This window comes from Aulonocara stuartgranti (assembly GCF_965226115.1).
Source record: "Aulonocara stuartgranti genome assembly, chromosome: 12".
Taxonomy (NCBI): Eukaryota; Metazoa; Chordata; class Actinopteri; order Cichliformes; family Cichlidae; genus Aulonocara; species Aulonocara stuartgranti.
Genome location: NC_138948.1, coordinates 14,887,600 through 14,906,199, shown reverse-complemented (window position 1 = coordinate 14,906,199; position 18,600 = coordinate 14,887,600). Strand labels below are relative to the sequence as shown.

The following is an 18,600-nucleotide window of genomic DNA, read 5'->3' as shown; positions in this document are numbered from 1 at the left end:
TAAATAACATAAAACATAAATCAGGAACACAGATTGAGATTACAAAGGATTGCTCTAAATCAGGGGTGCCCAATCCCAGTCCTCGAGAGCTACCGTCCTGCAGCTTTTAGGCGCATCCTTCTTCTGACACACCTGAATCAACTGAATGGCTTGTTATCAGGCCTTTGCCAAACTTGATGGCATGCTAAAGAGGTAATCACACCATTTGATTCAGCTGTGTTGGAGTAGGGATGCATCTAAAAGCTGCAGGATAGTAGATCTCGAGGACTGGGATTGGGCACCCCTGCTCTAAATGTACTGAGACCCATTCAGATTTTAAGTGTTAAGAGGAGTCAAAATCAAGTGGATTAAAAACTAACTGTATAAATCTAAACACAAGACATGATATTTACACAAAGCCTCTGTCTACATGGTCATGGTGGATTTCAGGGCTTGAAGGCTTTGAGAGTTTGATGTTGTATGGCTGCCTGTGCTTTGGGCTTTGATAGAACTCTCTTATAACTGATGTTTTGATCTTACTAGTAAGGCCTGAAGAGGATGAACATGAAGTCCCCTCCTCCCTTGTTTCAAGGTTCGGGTGGCCTGGCCACTGCCGGTTGTAAAATACAACCCACTAGAGAGAAAAACCAGAGTACTCTTTGTACGTGTTTCCGTGTGAATTATCACCTGCGAGTTTAAACATTCATACTGTATGTGTGTGCAAGTATGTACATGCACTAGAGTGCTCAAAGTGTTTTTGAGAACTGGCTTGTGTATGCGAACACGTTTGCCAATATCCTTGGAAACGTCTTGTCTGAGAGGAGCAAGAGTGGATGAATGTTAGAGACGGAAATAAAATCAAACATTTTATAGGTTTAGAGTGGGAGCCAGTTGCTGGGGCAACTTTTTGTCCTCTTCCCATTTATTTCAGAATTTGTGTCTGGGAGTATTGGACTAGACTAAACAGACTGGTCCTAACAAAACAGCACAAGATAAACACTGGTGACTGGGGCTACGATAACACACACCAGCCCCTTCTCTTTTCCGACTCTCTCCTCCTGACATGCATTCTGGACCACACGCAAAAACCAGGAAATGACATGTAGAGAGGGAAGAAATTGACTTTTAAATAATTGAAAGCTAAGATCTCTCTCTCTCTCTATGTAAGTAGCAGACACATTTGTATCTTTCTCTAAAGTTATCTCTCAGAACATCTGCTGCAATCTATGGAGCTACGTGTGTTTCCCTGGGCATTGTCATACCACATATTTGTAGTTACTGCATTTGTCTCTGTGCATGTGGTGTGTTTTCTCCAACACTTACTATAATGCCAGCGGTCCAAGGGTTGAGCAGAAAAAGGGCACAGACGAGAAAGGTGCAGGCGAGCACCACACTGATGGACAGCAGAAGCCAGTGGCGTAGACTAACATACTGTTCCCAGAACAGGAAAGGGTAGCCGTTGGGGTAGGAGGGCAAGCCTTGTCGGCTGTAGTTGCTGCAGATGGCCCGTACGCTCTCGATGGCTTCCACAAACTGCGGCGTCTCCCGGAGCCCGTTGAGGTAGAAGGGGAACTGTGCGTATTCGATGGGCTCAGCAGCCGGGACTGGATGTTGAGAAAATCAGAGAAGGTTGGTTTAATTGTTAGCAAAGCTGTACCCCCCCGACTTAAGATTTTTCATTATATGACATATGCCATGAAGCAACTGGTGAAGTATTCTCTTTGGGGCCTTGGAAGCAAACACCACACAGCTGATAACGTTTCAAGACTGTAGACATTGACGAAGCAATCGGATAAATCAACAGTGGCTTCTGCAGATCACATTTGTCTATTCTGATAAATTCTCATTATATTCTGATCATTTCGTGTGTCTGCAGAAATAATTGAGGCTCTATATCCAAACCACGAATACCAAGGCTTTCCGTTCCTAATGCAGCTCTGTTCCAAGAGAAGCTACGTTTGCAGACGTATGTGCATGTGTGCGTATCTGCATGTGTGTGTGTTCTGTGGGGGTGGCGGAGGAGAGTGAAACAGACCTCCATTGACTCAGTCCTGGCCAGCCTGTGGCCCAGCCTGGCTAATGAGGGCCTATCAGTTCCAGACACAGCAGACTGTCAGAGCTAACGATGATTCAAGCTAATTACAATGTCAGAATCACTGCCATTACCACACCCTAATCTTAGCACCACCACGTAAGGCACAATATAAATGTGTGATCACGTATATATCTGCCTGTCACGATGCTATGGAGGCATAGTAGGTGCTTACAAAAGATTTAGAAGTTGCCACATTTAGAAGTAGCTTTGCAGTATCACTACTAAAGACCAGACTACTAGACCAGTCTACTGCCTATTTTTTATCTTATAGAACATGTTGTAGTATTGTCTAATGTTGCTTTGAATGTATTCATTTCATAGTAAGTGTAGGGTTAGATGGAAGAGCTTGCTAACATGGTATGGCCCATTATAGTCTCAACTATAAAATTTCGATTAGAACACCTGCAGCTTTTGGCAAACATAGATCTGCTCCGGGGGTCTCCCGCACAGCCAAACACTTCATGCAGTTTATCCAGTCACGTTCCCCCGCTGTCAAGGACTTCCTGTTTGTTATCCAATTGTGCTTCCAACCCAAACCCTGTCTCTCTCTTTTAATTATCCAATCATCCCCCTTCCTTGTCCTGTAACACCTTCTTACACCAAATCACAGGCTAGAGTCAAATAACAATGTAAGTATATTTTTTATGTGTGTGTGTGTGTGTGTGTGTGGTAGGGAAACGAGAACAGGGTGGGTGCTGTTTTTGGGGTCGCTGAGTTTTAATAATGTGTGTATGTGTGTGTAATGCTAGAGCCCCATGGTAGTCAGGATTATAGCATTTACCACAGGCACTATTAAAAGAATAACAGCAAGTTGTGTCTTGGTCCTCGGGTTAGCAGAGTGAGCTCAGTCATGCACAAATGCACACATATTGCAGTGGTACAGTAAAGTCTAATACCTCACTTAGAGCTAAAAAGGACCAATAACTCAAACCACAAGATGTGAACATTGCTTACATGCAGCTGCTGCCTTATGGAAACTGAAAAAGTTGCAGCCGAGACTCATAAACCTCACAAAAGTTAGGCATAAAATTTCAGTAAGCAGATAATAAATGCAGTATGTTTGGCCGTACCTTACAGTAACATTTCAAATTAATGTGGAGCTGGATTACCGAACTTGTTGGAACTAAAAGCAATATTATTTCAAATTTCTTCCATTCTGTCGCACTACTCAGTATTCAGCGGTAAAATAATGTGAACATAGGTCATGCAGACTTACTGCTGAGGCGTGTCTCGGGCATGGAGTCGGTATGGTCGTGGAGCCACTCGGGAGGGTGTGGACGAATGTTAGCTTGTGAGGCAGCATAGGCCACAGGATCATTGCTGACCCAAGCTGTTAGGTAGATGTAAAAAGCTCCGGGATTGATGATCCCATCTGCATCCACAAGCCTCTGGCGAGTCAGCTACAAAACCCACAAACGAGATGAATTAATGACTGTAATATTAGACTTATAGGTTTTGGTATAGCCTCTTAAATTACAATTTTCAAACACATAATTCATCGAATGCATTATGTCATTCGTCTGTCTACTACACCCAAGCAAACTGTCAAAATTTGAACTGAAATGGAATTATTAGAAAATGGAAAAAATGTAATTGAGGGGGGAAAAAAAGTAGAAAAAAATTGAAGTGCTTGCGGCTGTTAAGTACACGCTGGAAATGAAGGTATTGTAGAAATAAGGGATGTTTAACCATAACATTCTACAGGTGAGCTGACCACAGAAATGCTTATTTATACACACGCATGAGCGCAAGAGAACGGAGCAGCTTTCAAAATATGAGTCAAATATTAGCCCCTCTCTCTTTCCAACCAAAGAAAAACCAACAAGTCAGACACTGGTTGCCTTTCTGAACATTCCCGTACTTCTGATCACAGCTTCCCAGAATTATCATGCCACATTAAAACATGGAAAATGTTGAATCAGCTTCTCCCTTTACATATAGTAGATATTGGCTGGCCAACCTCAGACCCAACGTCCTGACCACTCTGAATAAATTTCTAAAGGAAGCCTTGCAACGCTCTCCTGTCAAGAAGTAGCTGTTGCTGCTGCCTGTAGAACAAAGCAATCTGAGCAAGGAAGCTTTAAACAGGCATTCTGGTTATTTTAGAGCTGTGCAGGTTGTGTTTTGAGTTTCTGGAGTTGGGCACTTTCAGGTGAACAAAAACATAAAAGTATTTTTCTTTCTAATTGGTCTTGTTAGGAGAATAAGTGCAATGAATGCATTGTTGACTTTGGTAAGGTGGTCCACCACTTTGGTCCAGGCTAAATATCTCAGAAACATAGTCAAGGCTCATTCATTCAAATACTGAATCTGTGTGACTTTATGAGCTACTGGATCAGCCATCCATCCATCCATGGGGGAAGGAAGCAGGTAGTGTGGGAGTAGCCGGAGAGAACTCACACAGATAGAGGAAGAACATGAAAGGATTCGATTCGGACTCAGGACATAAAAATACAAAGATTGACATTCCCCTCAGTAGAATTTGAATAATACGTTTATGTTTTATACAGCGCTATCAGGTTCAAATTGTAATTTTCTCATATTTTATTACCACAATACTGAAAAGCTAATTACCCGTTTGCCTCAGCGACATAGCTATTTAGTTACTGTGTTAACATAAGCATGATATTATATTTTAGCATCCTGGGCTAAACATCATTGCACCATTGTATTGTACCTTTTGTCTGTGCATCCAGGCGAAAATGGTACAAGTAATTACATCACATCAAACTGTCAAAAGGAAATCCAAGTGGAGTTGTCACTCCACTTGGATTTCTTTAGGATAAACTCTCTGAGGCACTTTGTTTATCTTTGTGAGCGTGTGAGTCTGTGATTCTGCCTTATTGCACTCTTTTATTCAGCGTCATTTGCCTTGACGGCAAAAGTCAGTAGGTAGACGCGAATGACTGTCTCACTAAGGGCTGTTAGTTTTGCCCTCCCATGTGGAAACAGGAGTGTAGTCTAGCATTGCTACCTCCTGAGAGGTAAAACCATTACTGCGCACCACTCTGCCATTCTCCCTTCTAGGAACCATAAATCCCTCTTTCACAGAGGCAGGGAGCGTTCTGGGGGTTAAAGCTAGACTCGTGGGGTTAGGTACAAGAAAGGAGTAGTTTTTTTGTGGTGGGGGGTTGGGAGAGAAAAATTGCTTGAGTTAGCGTAACAATAAAAAAATTGGCTGGAGTCCCTGAGCGCGTCTGTGTGCAGTTAACCTGGTTGTTAACACTGAAGGAAATGCCACCCAGCAAATGGAGTAGAGCTATAAAAATAACACAACATCTGTACAAATGTTCCTCACACTTGGTTCTCCTGACCCCTGTGGGTACCCAGAATGCCTGGCGCCACAGATGGACCTGCCCTACGAAGAAAAGAGCTCTTGATAATGTTAGCATGGCCTTTCTTAGGACTTATCTCGCACGCCACAGATTTTTTAATTGCGATGCAAATAGCTTTAAGCCACACATATAGGGAACAAATGGTCACCAGCACAGAGTAGGGACAAATCAAAAGCAGAACACCTCTGCACAGATCCAAAGAGTGGCATATCAAAATAAAACATCTAGCTATGCAATTTACCAGGGATGTTGAAGATCTGGTCCTCATTTTAAGGAACAAAAAGGAAGCTACTGCTCAACAAGTACACGCACAAAGAAAAAGGAGAAGCACACATTCAAAACATACAAATGCACACACAGAGCTGTCTAAAAGAAACCACTTGTTTCTAGCTCCCTCAATGAAAGAGGACAGAGCAGTGGAGAAAAGGAAGAGAAAGGGAGGGAGGAAAAGACAGAGGGAGTGAGAGGGAGAGAGCGAGTGGTGGTGCGAGCTGGAGTTTGTGAGCAGGAGAGAGAGACAGCTAGATTCCAGTGGATCTGGATCGAATTTAACAGCAGGATACTCAACAACTGTATGTCTTCAAGCTGTCACGGGAAGCCCAGGCAGCTCTGCTGGCGGCCCCCACGCCTCACGGCAAGTACACTTCTCTCACAGGCAGAGGAAGTGATGTCACGGGGCCGCACACCAGGACTGGCCCTGTTTCCTGTCAGCTAGATAACTGCTGCAATGGAGTTTATTTGGATAAACAAATAGCCATAAGAGCAAAGGGGAGAGGTGGGCAACCCTTAATAAACATCTGTAGAGCTGTATGATTGGAACATAGAGTTGCACAAATTCTAAATACAAATAAACAGGAGACACAGAAGAGCTATGCGTCAAAGTTAATCACCCTTGATGAAAATGATTTCGATGTTGAAACGGACATGGCTTGTTTTGTGTTTGAGGTTTGCAGATATTCTGGCCAAGAATTTTGTTTTTATATTTCTCCAGTTTCTTATCTTCTGTTTTTGCGTTTTCCTGCCAAAGAATGCAGCCATGCATCCACATATGTTGTTTTTTGGAGGTGATACTAAACTAAGAAAAGCATTCAATGCCCTGTTGAAGCTGAGAACATTTACCCAGCTCCACAAATGCAATCTTTCCCCTCATTTCCTCCTGTTTCTCCCCCAGACTTTCACATTATCAGGTTGGTATCTTTCCACTGACATACAAGAGACCTGATTTAATCTTCCTCAATAAGTTCCTGTCTCGACCTCCTTCCGAGACCCAAGGTGCTCAAGTCGCTACACTCGAGTTACTGCTGGACATCAAACACTCATTCGGTGGCACGCAGGAGACAGTTTCAACAGCTCAGCTGGAGTTTACCACATGATTCAGATAACATGCTTTGTTGTATACTCACTTTATGGCTTAATTTTGCACTTCAGCTTCACCAATGGCTGTGCAAACTTTTCAGAAGCTCATGGAGAACTACTTCAGTACCAGAGATGAAGCTAAACAGTCATGTTCTGATTATGGAATTAAGTATGTGTAAAGAGGAGACATTTTTACTTTTATGTGCAGTGGATATAGGACTAGCATCTCAGACCTAAACAAATGCAACCAAAACCAGAGTCACCCTGGAAGCCTTGTGTCAGCTCATAGGGCTATCTATATAAGCAATAATGACATTAGTTTATCACACTCTTTGTCCTTCAAGGCTTAGAATGTATTAACTGCAACAGACAAGCATTTCTATACCACACCAGTAAACCTCAACTGCTCCTCTCAGAAAGTAGTTTGACGAAGCAGACGCTATTGTTTATATTAGAAAAACATGCAAATATGTTTTAAAAATTTAGTTCTCAGTGAATCAGATTCAGGTTTCTACTTAGAGCCACAGAATCCAGATTAATTATTTATAGACACTTTGGGGTTTGCAGGCGTTTCTCTGCACCAGTTTCAGCCATCCCAGCCTCTCATACTGTAAACCGTGGCTGGAAGCACTGACGATGTGTCAAGCTGAAAGACTTGATGTTTAAGGGAAACAGCTCACTGTCAAGGCCCTGCTATACACACACACACACACACACACACACACACACACACACAAAAAAAACCCCACACGCAAACTGACAAATCGTTTAAATGAAGAGTTAATAGGTTTTTCAGAGTCAGGCTGCAGCTCCAGTGAGAGCTTTAAATTCCTGAGCTCGGTAAAGTCATCACACGAACACAGACAGAGAGAAAGAAAGAAAAATATGAATAGTCAGAGATGGTTTTAAGCTGGGTGTGGCTCCCCTAGAGTCATAACAAAATGTACAGATATGCATACACATACAGCGTCACAAAAGAGCTTTGAAAGTGGTGGAAGCATCTCTCAAGGCTATTATCAAGTTGTAGTCCATGTAATACAGTCTGCATGGTCTATGCTTACATAACATCTGCACATACTTCCTCATATAATGCAAATCAAGCTGCTAACCCAACATGTCCACACATCTTTTGAATTGCAGTGTACCATTGACAGTCAAATAGCCAGACAATAGACACTCAGATAGCCAGGATTTCATTCATCAGGAACCAATTCACTCGCAGGCTAGTGCTAACTTCCAGTATTAGAACTGACAAATGAGAAGGAGATTTCTCTAACGCAACAATAAAAGCTTACCGAGGTGTGTTCATCCATCTAAAGCCTTTGTTTCAGATCAAAGCTTTGTTTTCTTTCAACAGTTTGCACCTGGGCATTGACCAGGAAGCTTCTTTCATGATCTCTGTGAATTATTATCCCCTTTCATCACCATAGCAGCACATTCAATTTACATCTGATGCATTTGATAGACGGATGAACTTTTACGTGTTAATGACAAGAGGAATCGCTTATCCACTTTTAATAAATTCAATTTAAATCCTAAACGTACCAGGTTGAAGTTGATGGGCTTGTCCCTGCGCCCTGTCTGCACCAAGAGTTTATATGCTAGGACGCCATCATCAGAGCCATTCCTATAATTGTTGTGGGTGATGCGGCCAGCCTCCCAGTCCTTGTCAAAAGCCTGCTGGAGACCTGTAGGAAACCACAGCAAAACACACTGGTTAGATGTGGATGTTTAAAAAGGTTACATGCCTTGTTATCTTCATTCTCCCACTGCAACACACAACAAACAATAACCCAACACAGTAAATAACACAACACCCTAACCTAACCCTAACTCTATAATAGGCTTGATTGATTTAATATGATAACTCAGTTCCATTCTCAACCACTAAACATGACTTCAAAAACAGAAAATCTGCTGCTTTTAATTCAAAGAGATCGTTATGGGGCTTTATCAGTAACATCTGCCTTCTTTTCTATACTACTCTCTGATCCATATGTGTATCACTCCTCTTTTCTCGGCTCTCCCCCAAGGCCCATGCTGTGGTCCGTCTGTGGGAGATGTTGTTTTGGGTCTCGTTCCTTGGCCTGTCTGGCTCCAATTTGTCCCACCATTGCAGAGAGCAATATCAGACACAGTTCTCCCTCTCTCACCCACACACACTCCCTGTGTGGTTCCCAGCCGGCTCACACACACACACACACACACACACACACAGACTCTCACGATGTGTTTTATCGTTAAGTACATTTCCTCACTGAGAATTAAGCCATTCATAGATTGGGCTGACATATGAAAGAAAATACTGTTCACTGATACTTTGCAATTCTGTATGAAACAATAAATCCATCCATCACTCCTTTCAAAATTAATTTAAAGCGTTGTGTACCATGTCTTACGTGTCAAATATTAAATTTTTATCTAGAAAAACAAACAAAAACACTAGAGCAGGCAGTACTGGTTCAATATGTGCCGATTTGCACTGACAACATATTTGCTGCCAAAGGTTTTTGAATATTGTACATTTCCCAAGATGAAGTTGAAAAATATTGACTCCCACTATACTCTTCGCCATCAATCCCACTTATGGAAGAAACAAGTGATTTTAATCAGCTACTGTCAGTGTCCATTTATGCAGTCCCTCCTACTTCTGAACTCCTGCCTAACATCTTGTTTTCTGCGGATTTATGTCAAAACACGGAATAAAATTGTGATCTCAAAATGCTTTCATGGGAAAGTAAATTATTCCCATGCCTAAACTATCCTGAATAGCAAAGTTAAATAAGTTAAATAAGCAAAGGTAAAATTTCAAATGAACTAACACTGGCTCTACACCATTATGCCACATCTGACCCATTTTATTCTCAACCAGAAGGTGCAGTTTATGTCCATACCTGTCCACACTCATTTCATACCCGAAAATTCGAAAGGAATTTATGATGTGGACACAAATGATTAGTGTCACTAACTCAGTATCCAACCACATGTGAAATATGACCACAATTTCCCGTTTAGCTCCTGAGTTACAGAATTAAAAATCTTATAGATCTTACATCGAAGTTAACCTTTGATATTTTTTCATTTTATCCTATTACCTTAAAATTACTGACTGACACAGTAACCTTGACTTTTAATCGATGAATTCTGGTCAACCTTGAAACCAGGTGAACTTTGACGCTCATGAGAAGATTATGGAGAGCCCAAAATATGACACCTCCAGTCATTGGTGTGTTCAGTGCTGAGCCACAAAAATTTGACATATTCGGTTTTATTCACTGTTTAGGTCGGGTTGAGGTGGCATGTGTACGTCAAGCTTAAAATTACTTAGATTTACCTTGCAGCCAGTCCCTGAAGTAATGAAGCCACATGCGAGGCAGCTGTCCATTTTCCTCCTTCAGCACGTAGCGAATGGTGTGGAACCTCTGGTGGAGCTGGTGAAGCAGTGGCTGGTTTTGAGCATAATCGGCGCGCTGTGTTACCACATACATGTTGTAGAAGGAGAAGAACTTGAACTGGGCGCCGAGAAAGTCGTACTCGCTTGTCTCCCTTGGTACAATATCTGTCAGCTCCAGGCCGTCCCTCACTTGGGTGGTCCCGTATAAACTGACTCCCAGCAGGCAGAGGAACAGCACAATCACAACCACCTGGAATCAGAGGGATGAAGAGACAGCTTTATCAAAAAACAAATATCCAATTAAAACATCTGCCTGTTTATAAGCTGTTTATAAGCTGTCAGATGCTTTTTGATACAATGTAGCAAAAGTGCTACTTTTTCTTTTTTCTGCAAAAAGTAAAGTGCCGGATTAATGCCTTGCAGGACTACGTGAAGCAATTTATATAAAATTAAAAAAAAGAAGAAGAAAGAAACTGAGGAACATTTTGTAATGTCAAGTACAGACCACCACATGATTTCAGTTCTGGAAGGCTTTAAAAGGTCTGGCCACCCACTGTGTGTCTGTGTGTGTGTGTGTGTCTCAGATAGGACATAACCACAATTTCCACCCCCGATTTCCTCCTTCCTTACACACTCCGGTGACTAACCCTCCCATTCAAATTATCACCACAGTGAGTCAGCACACAAACCCACTTTTACCTCATACAGAAGCTATTCCGCTTGTTTCTTTGTCTCCCTACTCTACAGAAACACAGAGAGCAACTGAACTCACCTTGGTGGTGGGCTGCAGAAGGAATGGCGCATAGTGCTTCTCAGCAAAAGAGGCCAGGGTCCAGCGCGAGCAGGGGGGCTTGAGGCAGCGTAGGCCCAGCGAGGCTTCTCCAATCTGGGACAACAGGTCCCGTGTGGAGCTGTTGTTCTCTGGACTCTGGCCGTGTGGAGCTGTTGTTCTCTGGACTCTGGCCAGTCGATGAGGCTCCATCACCCTGAGCAACTGAGCTAGCACTTGGGGTCGATGCAGCAGGAGGAGGTGCGGGATGATGATGATGGGAGAAGCTGGCAGAACCTCGAGACCCCCCATTATTCAAGCCCCCACTGTTGTTGTTGTTGCTGATGTTGGCGTGATTGCTGCTACTGTAATACTCGTTGTTACGGTTGGTCCTAGCTGGAGCTGGGTTGATGGGCTGCACAGAGATTTGGGATCTGGGCTCAGCTGTGGTGTAGAAGGCCTGAGTTCGGGGGTCGTACTCCGTCCTGAGCTGCACTGTGGACTGCATAGTGATTTGGGTCTGCTGAGCAAAACCATGGCTACTGTAGGAAGGAGGGGGACTGCTGTAGCTTGGGGGAGGCATGTGATATGAGGGAGGAGGGGTACGATATGACGGGGAAGGGCTGTAGCGACTCCCTTCTGTCCCATCCAGGTACGCCTGTGGCTCTATCTGAATCACACGATTGGAACAAGGGCTGCAGACATAAATACGATGAAACACTGTCAGGCACTGCTGTGAAACAAAATTTAAAACCAGACTTAACGGAAAAAAAAAAACATTCCAGTACGCATGTACAACATCTGATTTTGTGAAACAGTTAAGTGTTGCATTACAAAAAATATTTATTAGCCCTATGTTATTGTGAATCTTCTCTCCTTTGCCAGCAGCATGAAATATAGGGCCGGGACCCAACCGTGGAATTTAATAGTGTGTGTACACATCTGTACAATAACCGAGCCAACGAGCATGCCCGGGCTGGCAGGCAGACTGGCAAACTTTAATGAAGACTGGAAAAGATAAACATACAGTCAAACAAGCAAGCAGTCAGACGGAAAGAGACAACTTTTGCAGTAATTAGTTTTTAACTGAGGGGGATTACGGTGAAGATATCTTTAAAGATAGCTTTGTGCGTACACGGTTCATTATCATGGAAGAGATCGGTGGAAAACATAAAAGGAGGAACGGTAAAGCAATAAGTGTCTCGTCAGATATGAAAGCGCGTCTTTGTGTGTGCACACCTGTAGAAGCAGCAGAAAATGTCAAAACGCCTGTCCTCTCGCCGATAGAGATCCATGCTGAGGATGGCAGGAAAGATGAGCAGTACCATGGCAAAGTTAAACACCACCACCACTGCAGCCTGCAAGAAAAACAGAAAGGTTATTTCAGGTGAAAAAACCCAAACAAAACTGCTTTTTATCAAGAAAAAGGATCAGATTGACTTTTTTTGTAGTTGCAAACAGTGGGAAAAAAATACAGGTGATCATATGCAGTGTAGACAGTGAAGATGTGAAATGATATGTAACATTTAAAAAGGGCATTTTGCTGTAAATTTAACTGCATTATCATCCATACACATGCTGCAACTTACAAAACTACTTTGAAAGTGTATTAAATGAAAGAATTACTGTTTAACAAAAACAGTGTTGCTCTGAATATAAATCAGAATAACACAAGCTGAATAGGCTCAAGTGAGGGAAAAATTGCCTTTCGACACATTTCCAGTTCCTTTCAAGGCAAAAACACTGAGTGTGCAGAGAAAAAGTGAGGCATATGTATGTGTAATAGAAGCCAGTACAATGTTGTGGTTAAGTATTTGAAGGTGGTGCACTAGAGCAGAGGGTGGGGGTTGAGGTTAGGTTGGGGCCCTGCCCAGAGTACAATCTGGATATTGCGTAGTTGCCAGACCACTACACACACACACACACACACAATCCCGTGTGTGTGCCAGACCACCCAAGGAGTCAGAGGCCCGCGGGGCCTGAGGTGATGAGCAGTCGCTGTGGCTGTACAGACAACACACACACACCCCTTACAGACTCACACAGAAAAATGCACATAAACACACATATCTGTCACCTTAAAAAACGTACAGCCTCCTACTTAAACCACACCATAACACCAACCAGACACAGGCACACACACATCCTCGCCCTCCCTCATTCCTCAGCTCGCTACTCAGTCAACGAGAGAGATATAATGTCAATGAAGGAGACGTGGAGAAAGAAAAAGCTGTAAGTAGAGCAGAACAATTAATTCTCAATTGGCCCACTAACATCCAGACAGATACAGTATGAGTCCACTGACACACACACACACACACACACACACACACACACACACACACACACACACACACACACACACACACACACACACACACAGTGACCGTGAGCTGACCCCAGAGTGGGGATATTTATCATCACATCTGTTTTCTGCACATGAATGTGTGTGTTCCTCTGTGTGTGTGTGTTTTGCTGCTGTTATCAGGACAAGATTCCTTTTCTTATGTTTATACTGATAGGAGGAAGTGAATGAGACATAACGCAGGAGCGCGCGGGAAAGAGCGATGAATCCAAGGTGGAGTCGACCATGGGAAGTGTTTAATGCTGATAAAGAGACGCACACATGCACGCCAACACAAACTGCAGGCACTGACACAAGGTTGCGGTGTGTGGATGCACTCGATAATAAAAGATGAGTATCACCGTGAATGTCGACTTCGTGAAGTTTTACCGTCTAGCGGTAACAAAACCACTAGTGTGAAGTATGCATGGTATGCGTATGTGTGTGTGTTGAGCATGCGTCTTTTCCAATGTGCGTGTGTAGAAAACGAAGCTCCATGGATTAGACCCATGGGGTAAATGGATCATGTTTGACAGACTCTCTCTACTAAAGCCATCAATCCACACATGCTAATATTGTACTCAATGTGGCAACATCTTACCTCACACTGTGTGTCCATGCAAGTGTGTGTGAGTCTATGCATGTGCGTGAGGACTAAAGAGCAAGAAACAGGAGGGGGAAATCACTTAATATTTTCATATAGTCAGTGATACATCACTTATGTAACTGCAAATACTTGCAAATGCGTATTACAACAAGTTTTCATAGCTTCCTTATGCAAAATATGTGTTGAAATTCTCAGCTGAATGCTTTTATTGTGTGTGCTTGATTGTGATGGTTCAGTGGTACAGTGGATTGTCCTTCAGGTACTCTGGCATCCTCCCCAAAGACCAGAGGCAAGTAAGTTAACATAAGTGGTTATTCCTATTCTGTCACAAAAGTATATTTGAGTCTTAATGAGTGCCTTTTTGTCTTAGTGGCAGATTGGCGTCCTGTCTTGGGTGAACTAACTGGCTTTTGTGATCATCCACTTTGGCTTGCTAACCCACATAAGAGTGCCTCTGACTATAAAGATGGTGTCAAGAAAACCTTATGTAAACAATAAAACAGAAACTCTTTTGGGTAAATAAACTGAACAAACCAGATTTTTGACAAAACGGCAAAACCTACACTCACATTAATGGAGGGTCACCCATGTGATTAGAAGATTAAGGTGATCATCACACAAAGGTGAGATGTCAAATTTGTTGTTGTTGTAACCATCACTTTTTAAAACATGTATGTAGCCTTTTCTTTCTCTATCCATCTGGTTAGTGCTGCAGTGACTCAAACTTCAAACCAGAGATTTTTATCTGACCTTATCCTCTCTTTAGCGCACGTATCGCTATGACTGACTGTTTAAATGAATTAGGAATTCATTGATTATTGGAGGCATTTTGTACTAGTTTTCGCTGTTCTGGTGATGTCTGTAATTACTGACAGATGTTAGAGAAGTCAGAGCTCCCCTCTCGTGTTCCCCCACCTTTGCTCGTACATTCGCTCACATGCGCACATGCAAACATCTAGGCCATTGCGTTTCAAACCTCCCACACAGATACTACAACTCCCCACACGCACACATGCACATGGATGTGAGGGTATGTGAGTACACAGACGCACACACACACTCGCAGAGGGATTCAGTTACTAGGACCTCAGCCACAATCTGGACAGACACCGGGCCCACCACTAAACAGCCTCAAAGAAGGAGGAGGGGGGGATTTAACAAAACGCACACTTCTCCTCATGCACACACACAAACGCACACAGACGTACACACTTTCAATGTGATGAATGAAATCAATAAAACAACAGTCTGGAGAAATCTGGAGCCAATGAAGACGGGAACAGGACTATTAGTAAGAGAGAGGCCCCACACGACTGAACTCTCACACACGCACACGCACGCATACAACCCTCACTCACTAGCCACTGTACCTGTAGAGAAAAGGCTCTGAGCGCTGGGATGGGGATGAGCGCTGCCATGAAGAATGCTGTGACGTTGCTGATGGAGGTAAGAGCCACACTGGCCCCTGTCCTCTTCAGACACTCCCCCGTGCGATCCTTGTCGAGACAGAAAGAGAAGTTGGTGAGAGGAAAAGCAATGAAACTTTTGATCAGAGTTTAGCCAGAGGCACACGTGTAATACTGGAGATTATGTATCATTATCGTGATACTGATATGACTGACAGTGATTACGATGTTTCTTGAAGCCCTGAAGTGCTTAAATAATCCACCTGGGCCTGTCTACTTCTGTTTGAAGTAACGGAGGAAAAAGCCGACAGAACAAAACAACGCTTGGTAAAATCACTGCTGCTGAAAACTTGTAATATAATGCGCACAAAGAGAACAGTGATAAACACACAACTCTAGAAGACTTTGGCGGCAACTGTGTGAAGATCTAAAGACGTGCAGGACCACACAGAGAGCGTCTGCAGGCATGCGCATCTTTGTGTGTGTCTGTGTGTGTGTGTGTTTGTGTGTGTGCGCATCAGACAGGAGAGATCAGGTTTGGCTCTGTTTAGTTTTCATCTCAGCCACACAATAGAAGCTCGGGGATGAGGGAGGCATAGAGACGAGGGCTTGAACGAGAGGGAGGCAGGGGAAAACAAAAACAAGCAAATACATGCCTGTGTTTTCCCCTCTGGAGATGAAAAGCTACCACACACACACACACACACACACACACACACACACTCAGCCAGTTCTTTTTTTTTTTAATGCTATTTATTAGATTCTGTACACTTCATCAGCTAATGGATGAGAAAGCTCTTGCTCCTGGTTTAATCCATACTTCAGACCGCACAGAATACTTTAAATGCATCAAATTAATTAATTTATTTTTTTTATTAGACCCACTCACAAGTGTGTGTGTGTAACTTATCAATCTGTGTGTAAAGCAGAAACAAGGAAGTCATAATCTAAAAGAAACAGACATATTAATCCATTTAAAAATGAACGTCTTTAATTCGGAGCATTGCCGAGATAAGAAGGCTGGGTGTGTGGCACATGGTTTGCTTGATGCTACATCACAGGCACAGACAAGCTTTCACACATTCCTCCGCGGAGTAGATAAAACAACAAAGGGGATGTGCAGGAATGGGTGATGGTGGATGTTTGCCTCACCTCGAATGGGATCCTCTTGTTTTGCCCGGTCTCACTGAAGGCATGGGCGAGGAGAAACACATCATCTACTCCAACTCCCAGAGCCAAAAAGGGAAGCACCTGTGGCACACACACCCACAAACTTAATGAGCTCCTGCATGATTTTACCTCAGAGGTTTGCTATTCTAGGGGTAGCCACAAGTGCATATTATTATAGATACACACCCATGCAATATTTTTCAAATTCTGGTGCTAAGGTAAATTAAAATGAAGCGTCAAAACCTGTCTCCAGTGTCCAATAATATCTACTACATTATCTTCTGTACATTATTCTGCTGGTGTTGACCCACTTCAATTAGGCAATTTAAGAAAATGATTTTAAGTCTAGCAGAGACTTCAACTCAAGTCTACTAGCAGCTGCTGTGTTGACCTTTAGCCCACTGGGTCCAGTGGCATGTGTGTGAGTTACCTGCGTAGTGGCAGCATTGAAGGAAATGCCCAGGAGGGAGCAGAGGCCCAAACCAGCTGCCACTGACAACGTCACCAGGAGGACACCTGCCAGCCCCACAGCCCCCTGAGACTTGGCACAGTCCCATCGCAGCATGGTCAGGCATGCATAGGCCAGCTAGGCACAAACAGCAAGCAAACCATTAATCAATCACCCTTTTGTCTGTAAGTCCCTTCTCAGTTTCAAGCAAAGCAGAGAAAAATTGAATAAAATTTTCCTTCCCTCTAGTCTTACCATCAGAAGGTACCCACTGGCCACGCGGATAACACTTATGTCCGAAAAAGACTTGAGAATATCTTCCAGAGTGGTGGTTGTGAAAGATAAGACCTTCTGAGACGAGTTTGCTGACACGCTGTGCTGCACCGCCTGAAGACAAGACAATAGTAAATAAAGAGGAAGAAACTCTTTAAAATAGGATTAAATATCCTATATATACACACTATAAAATATATATGTATATAGATTAGAAATAATAAAATAGGTCACTTATAAATGAACTCTTAATGCAGCACCAGTAGCTCCATCAACATTTAAATCTGGTTTACTGACCAGTAAAGCATTTACTGGTTTGGAACTTTGCAACAAGATTTTCTTATCCCTATCTCATTTTCCCTTAATATACCAACTAGATCTGCATCAGCTATCAAAATACAACTAAATCTAATTTTAGCAGAATAGATAATTGACCAACCTTGCTGCCGCTTACTCAGTGGTATCTAAAATGCACATTCTGGAAAAAGGGAATTAATTTTCAGTGATTTAGCGCAAGCTGTCCCTCTTTTATGATTACATAAAAGAGGGACAGCTTGCGCTAACATCTTCCCTAGGTTTAAATTAACTAAATATTACAGGCTGTCTCTGAAAAAAAAAAGCCTTGAATCAGGAGGCTCTGCAGACAGTATCCTGACCTATTCCCTCTGTCTCTCTTACTATCTCAGGACAGACAGATGGCTTCGGCATTGAACTGCTGTTACTGCTCAGTGGGGAGCAATGACGGCTGACACACATTAAGAAACATGCTCTAGATCACACACACACACTCGCACCCACATGTAAACTTCCACATGTGTCTCACACATACCGACATATTCTTGCAGACACGCCTAAATGTGAATAATACAAATAAAAAATGCAATTTTTGGCATATTTTTTCACTTTGAAGCTTAAAAAAAATAAAACTATGTGTTTAAAAATATGATCACGTTTTGTTAAAAATCTGTGATTTCTGGACCCAAAGATAAATGACACACACACACACACACACACACACGCACATTCATACACACAAGGTCACACCATGTGGAACAGAGGTTGGGGCCCCCAAAACAAAGACCAGATGATGTCACACATGAGCCACCAATGGGGCCACAGCTGGGAAAGCGATTGTGTGTGAAGTTGTGAGTGTGTGTTCATGTGTGATTGTGTGTAAGTTTAAGGGGGAGAGCGAGGAAGAAAAAGAGAGATATCCAGCACTCACTTAATGTATTCCAGACATGCTCACCCTGTTGCTCTATTGCCCCTCTCTACTCATGAGTGAGAGGAAAACTTTAGTCCTTTACCACACACCAACAGTGGTTTTAGTATCTATCAGGGGCCCCGGCTTTGGATGGGGCCTTCCCATGTTCACCTGTATCCGGTCTGTGATTTACAACGTGGCTATAGAGCACTTAGGGTAG

At 42.9% G+C, this 18,600-nt stretch overlaps 1 protein-coding gene across 1 annotated transcript in view; it reads right to left on the bottom strand.

Annotated features, from left to right (window-relative positions):
* The window catches only part of ptch1 (patched 1), a 50,516-nt gene that overhangs the window by 8,780 nt on the left and 23,136 nt on the right, over positions 1-18,600 (bottom strand). The window contains 11 exon segments of the mRNA XM_082555565.1: positions 1,303-1,583; positions 3,291-3,474; positions 8,311-8,453; positions 10,100-10,409; positions 10,932-11,081; positions 11,083-11,623; positions 12,168-12,286; positions 15,250-15,375; positions 16,438-16,536; positions 16,886-17,041; positions 17,159-17,290. Coding sequence (XP_082411691.1) covers positions 1,303-1,583; positions 3,291-3,474; positions 8,311-8,453; positions 10,100-10,409; positions 10,932-11,081; positions 11,083-11,623; positions 12,168-12,286; positions 15,250-15,375; positions 16,438-16,536; positions 16,886-17,041; positions 17,159-17,290 — 2,241 coding nt within the window.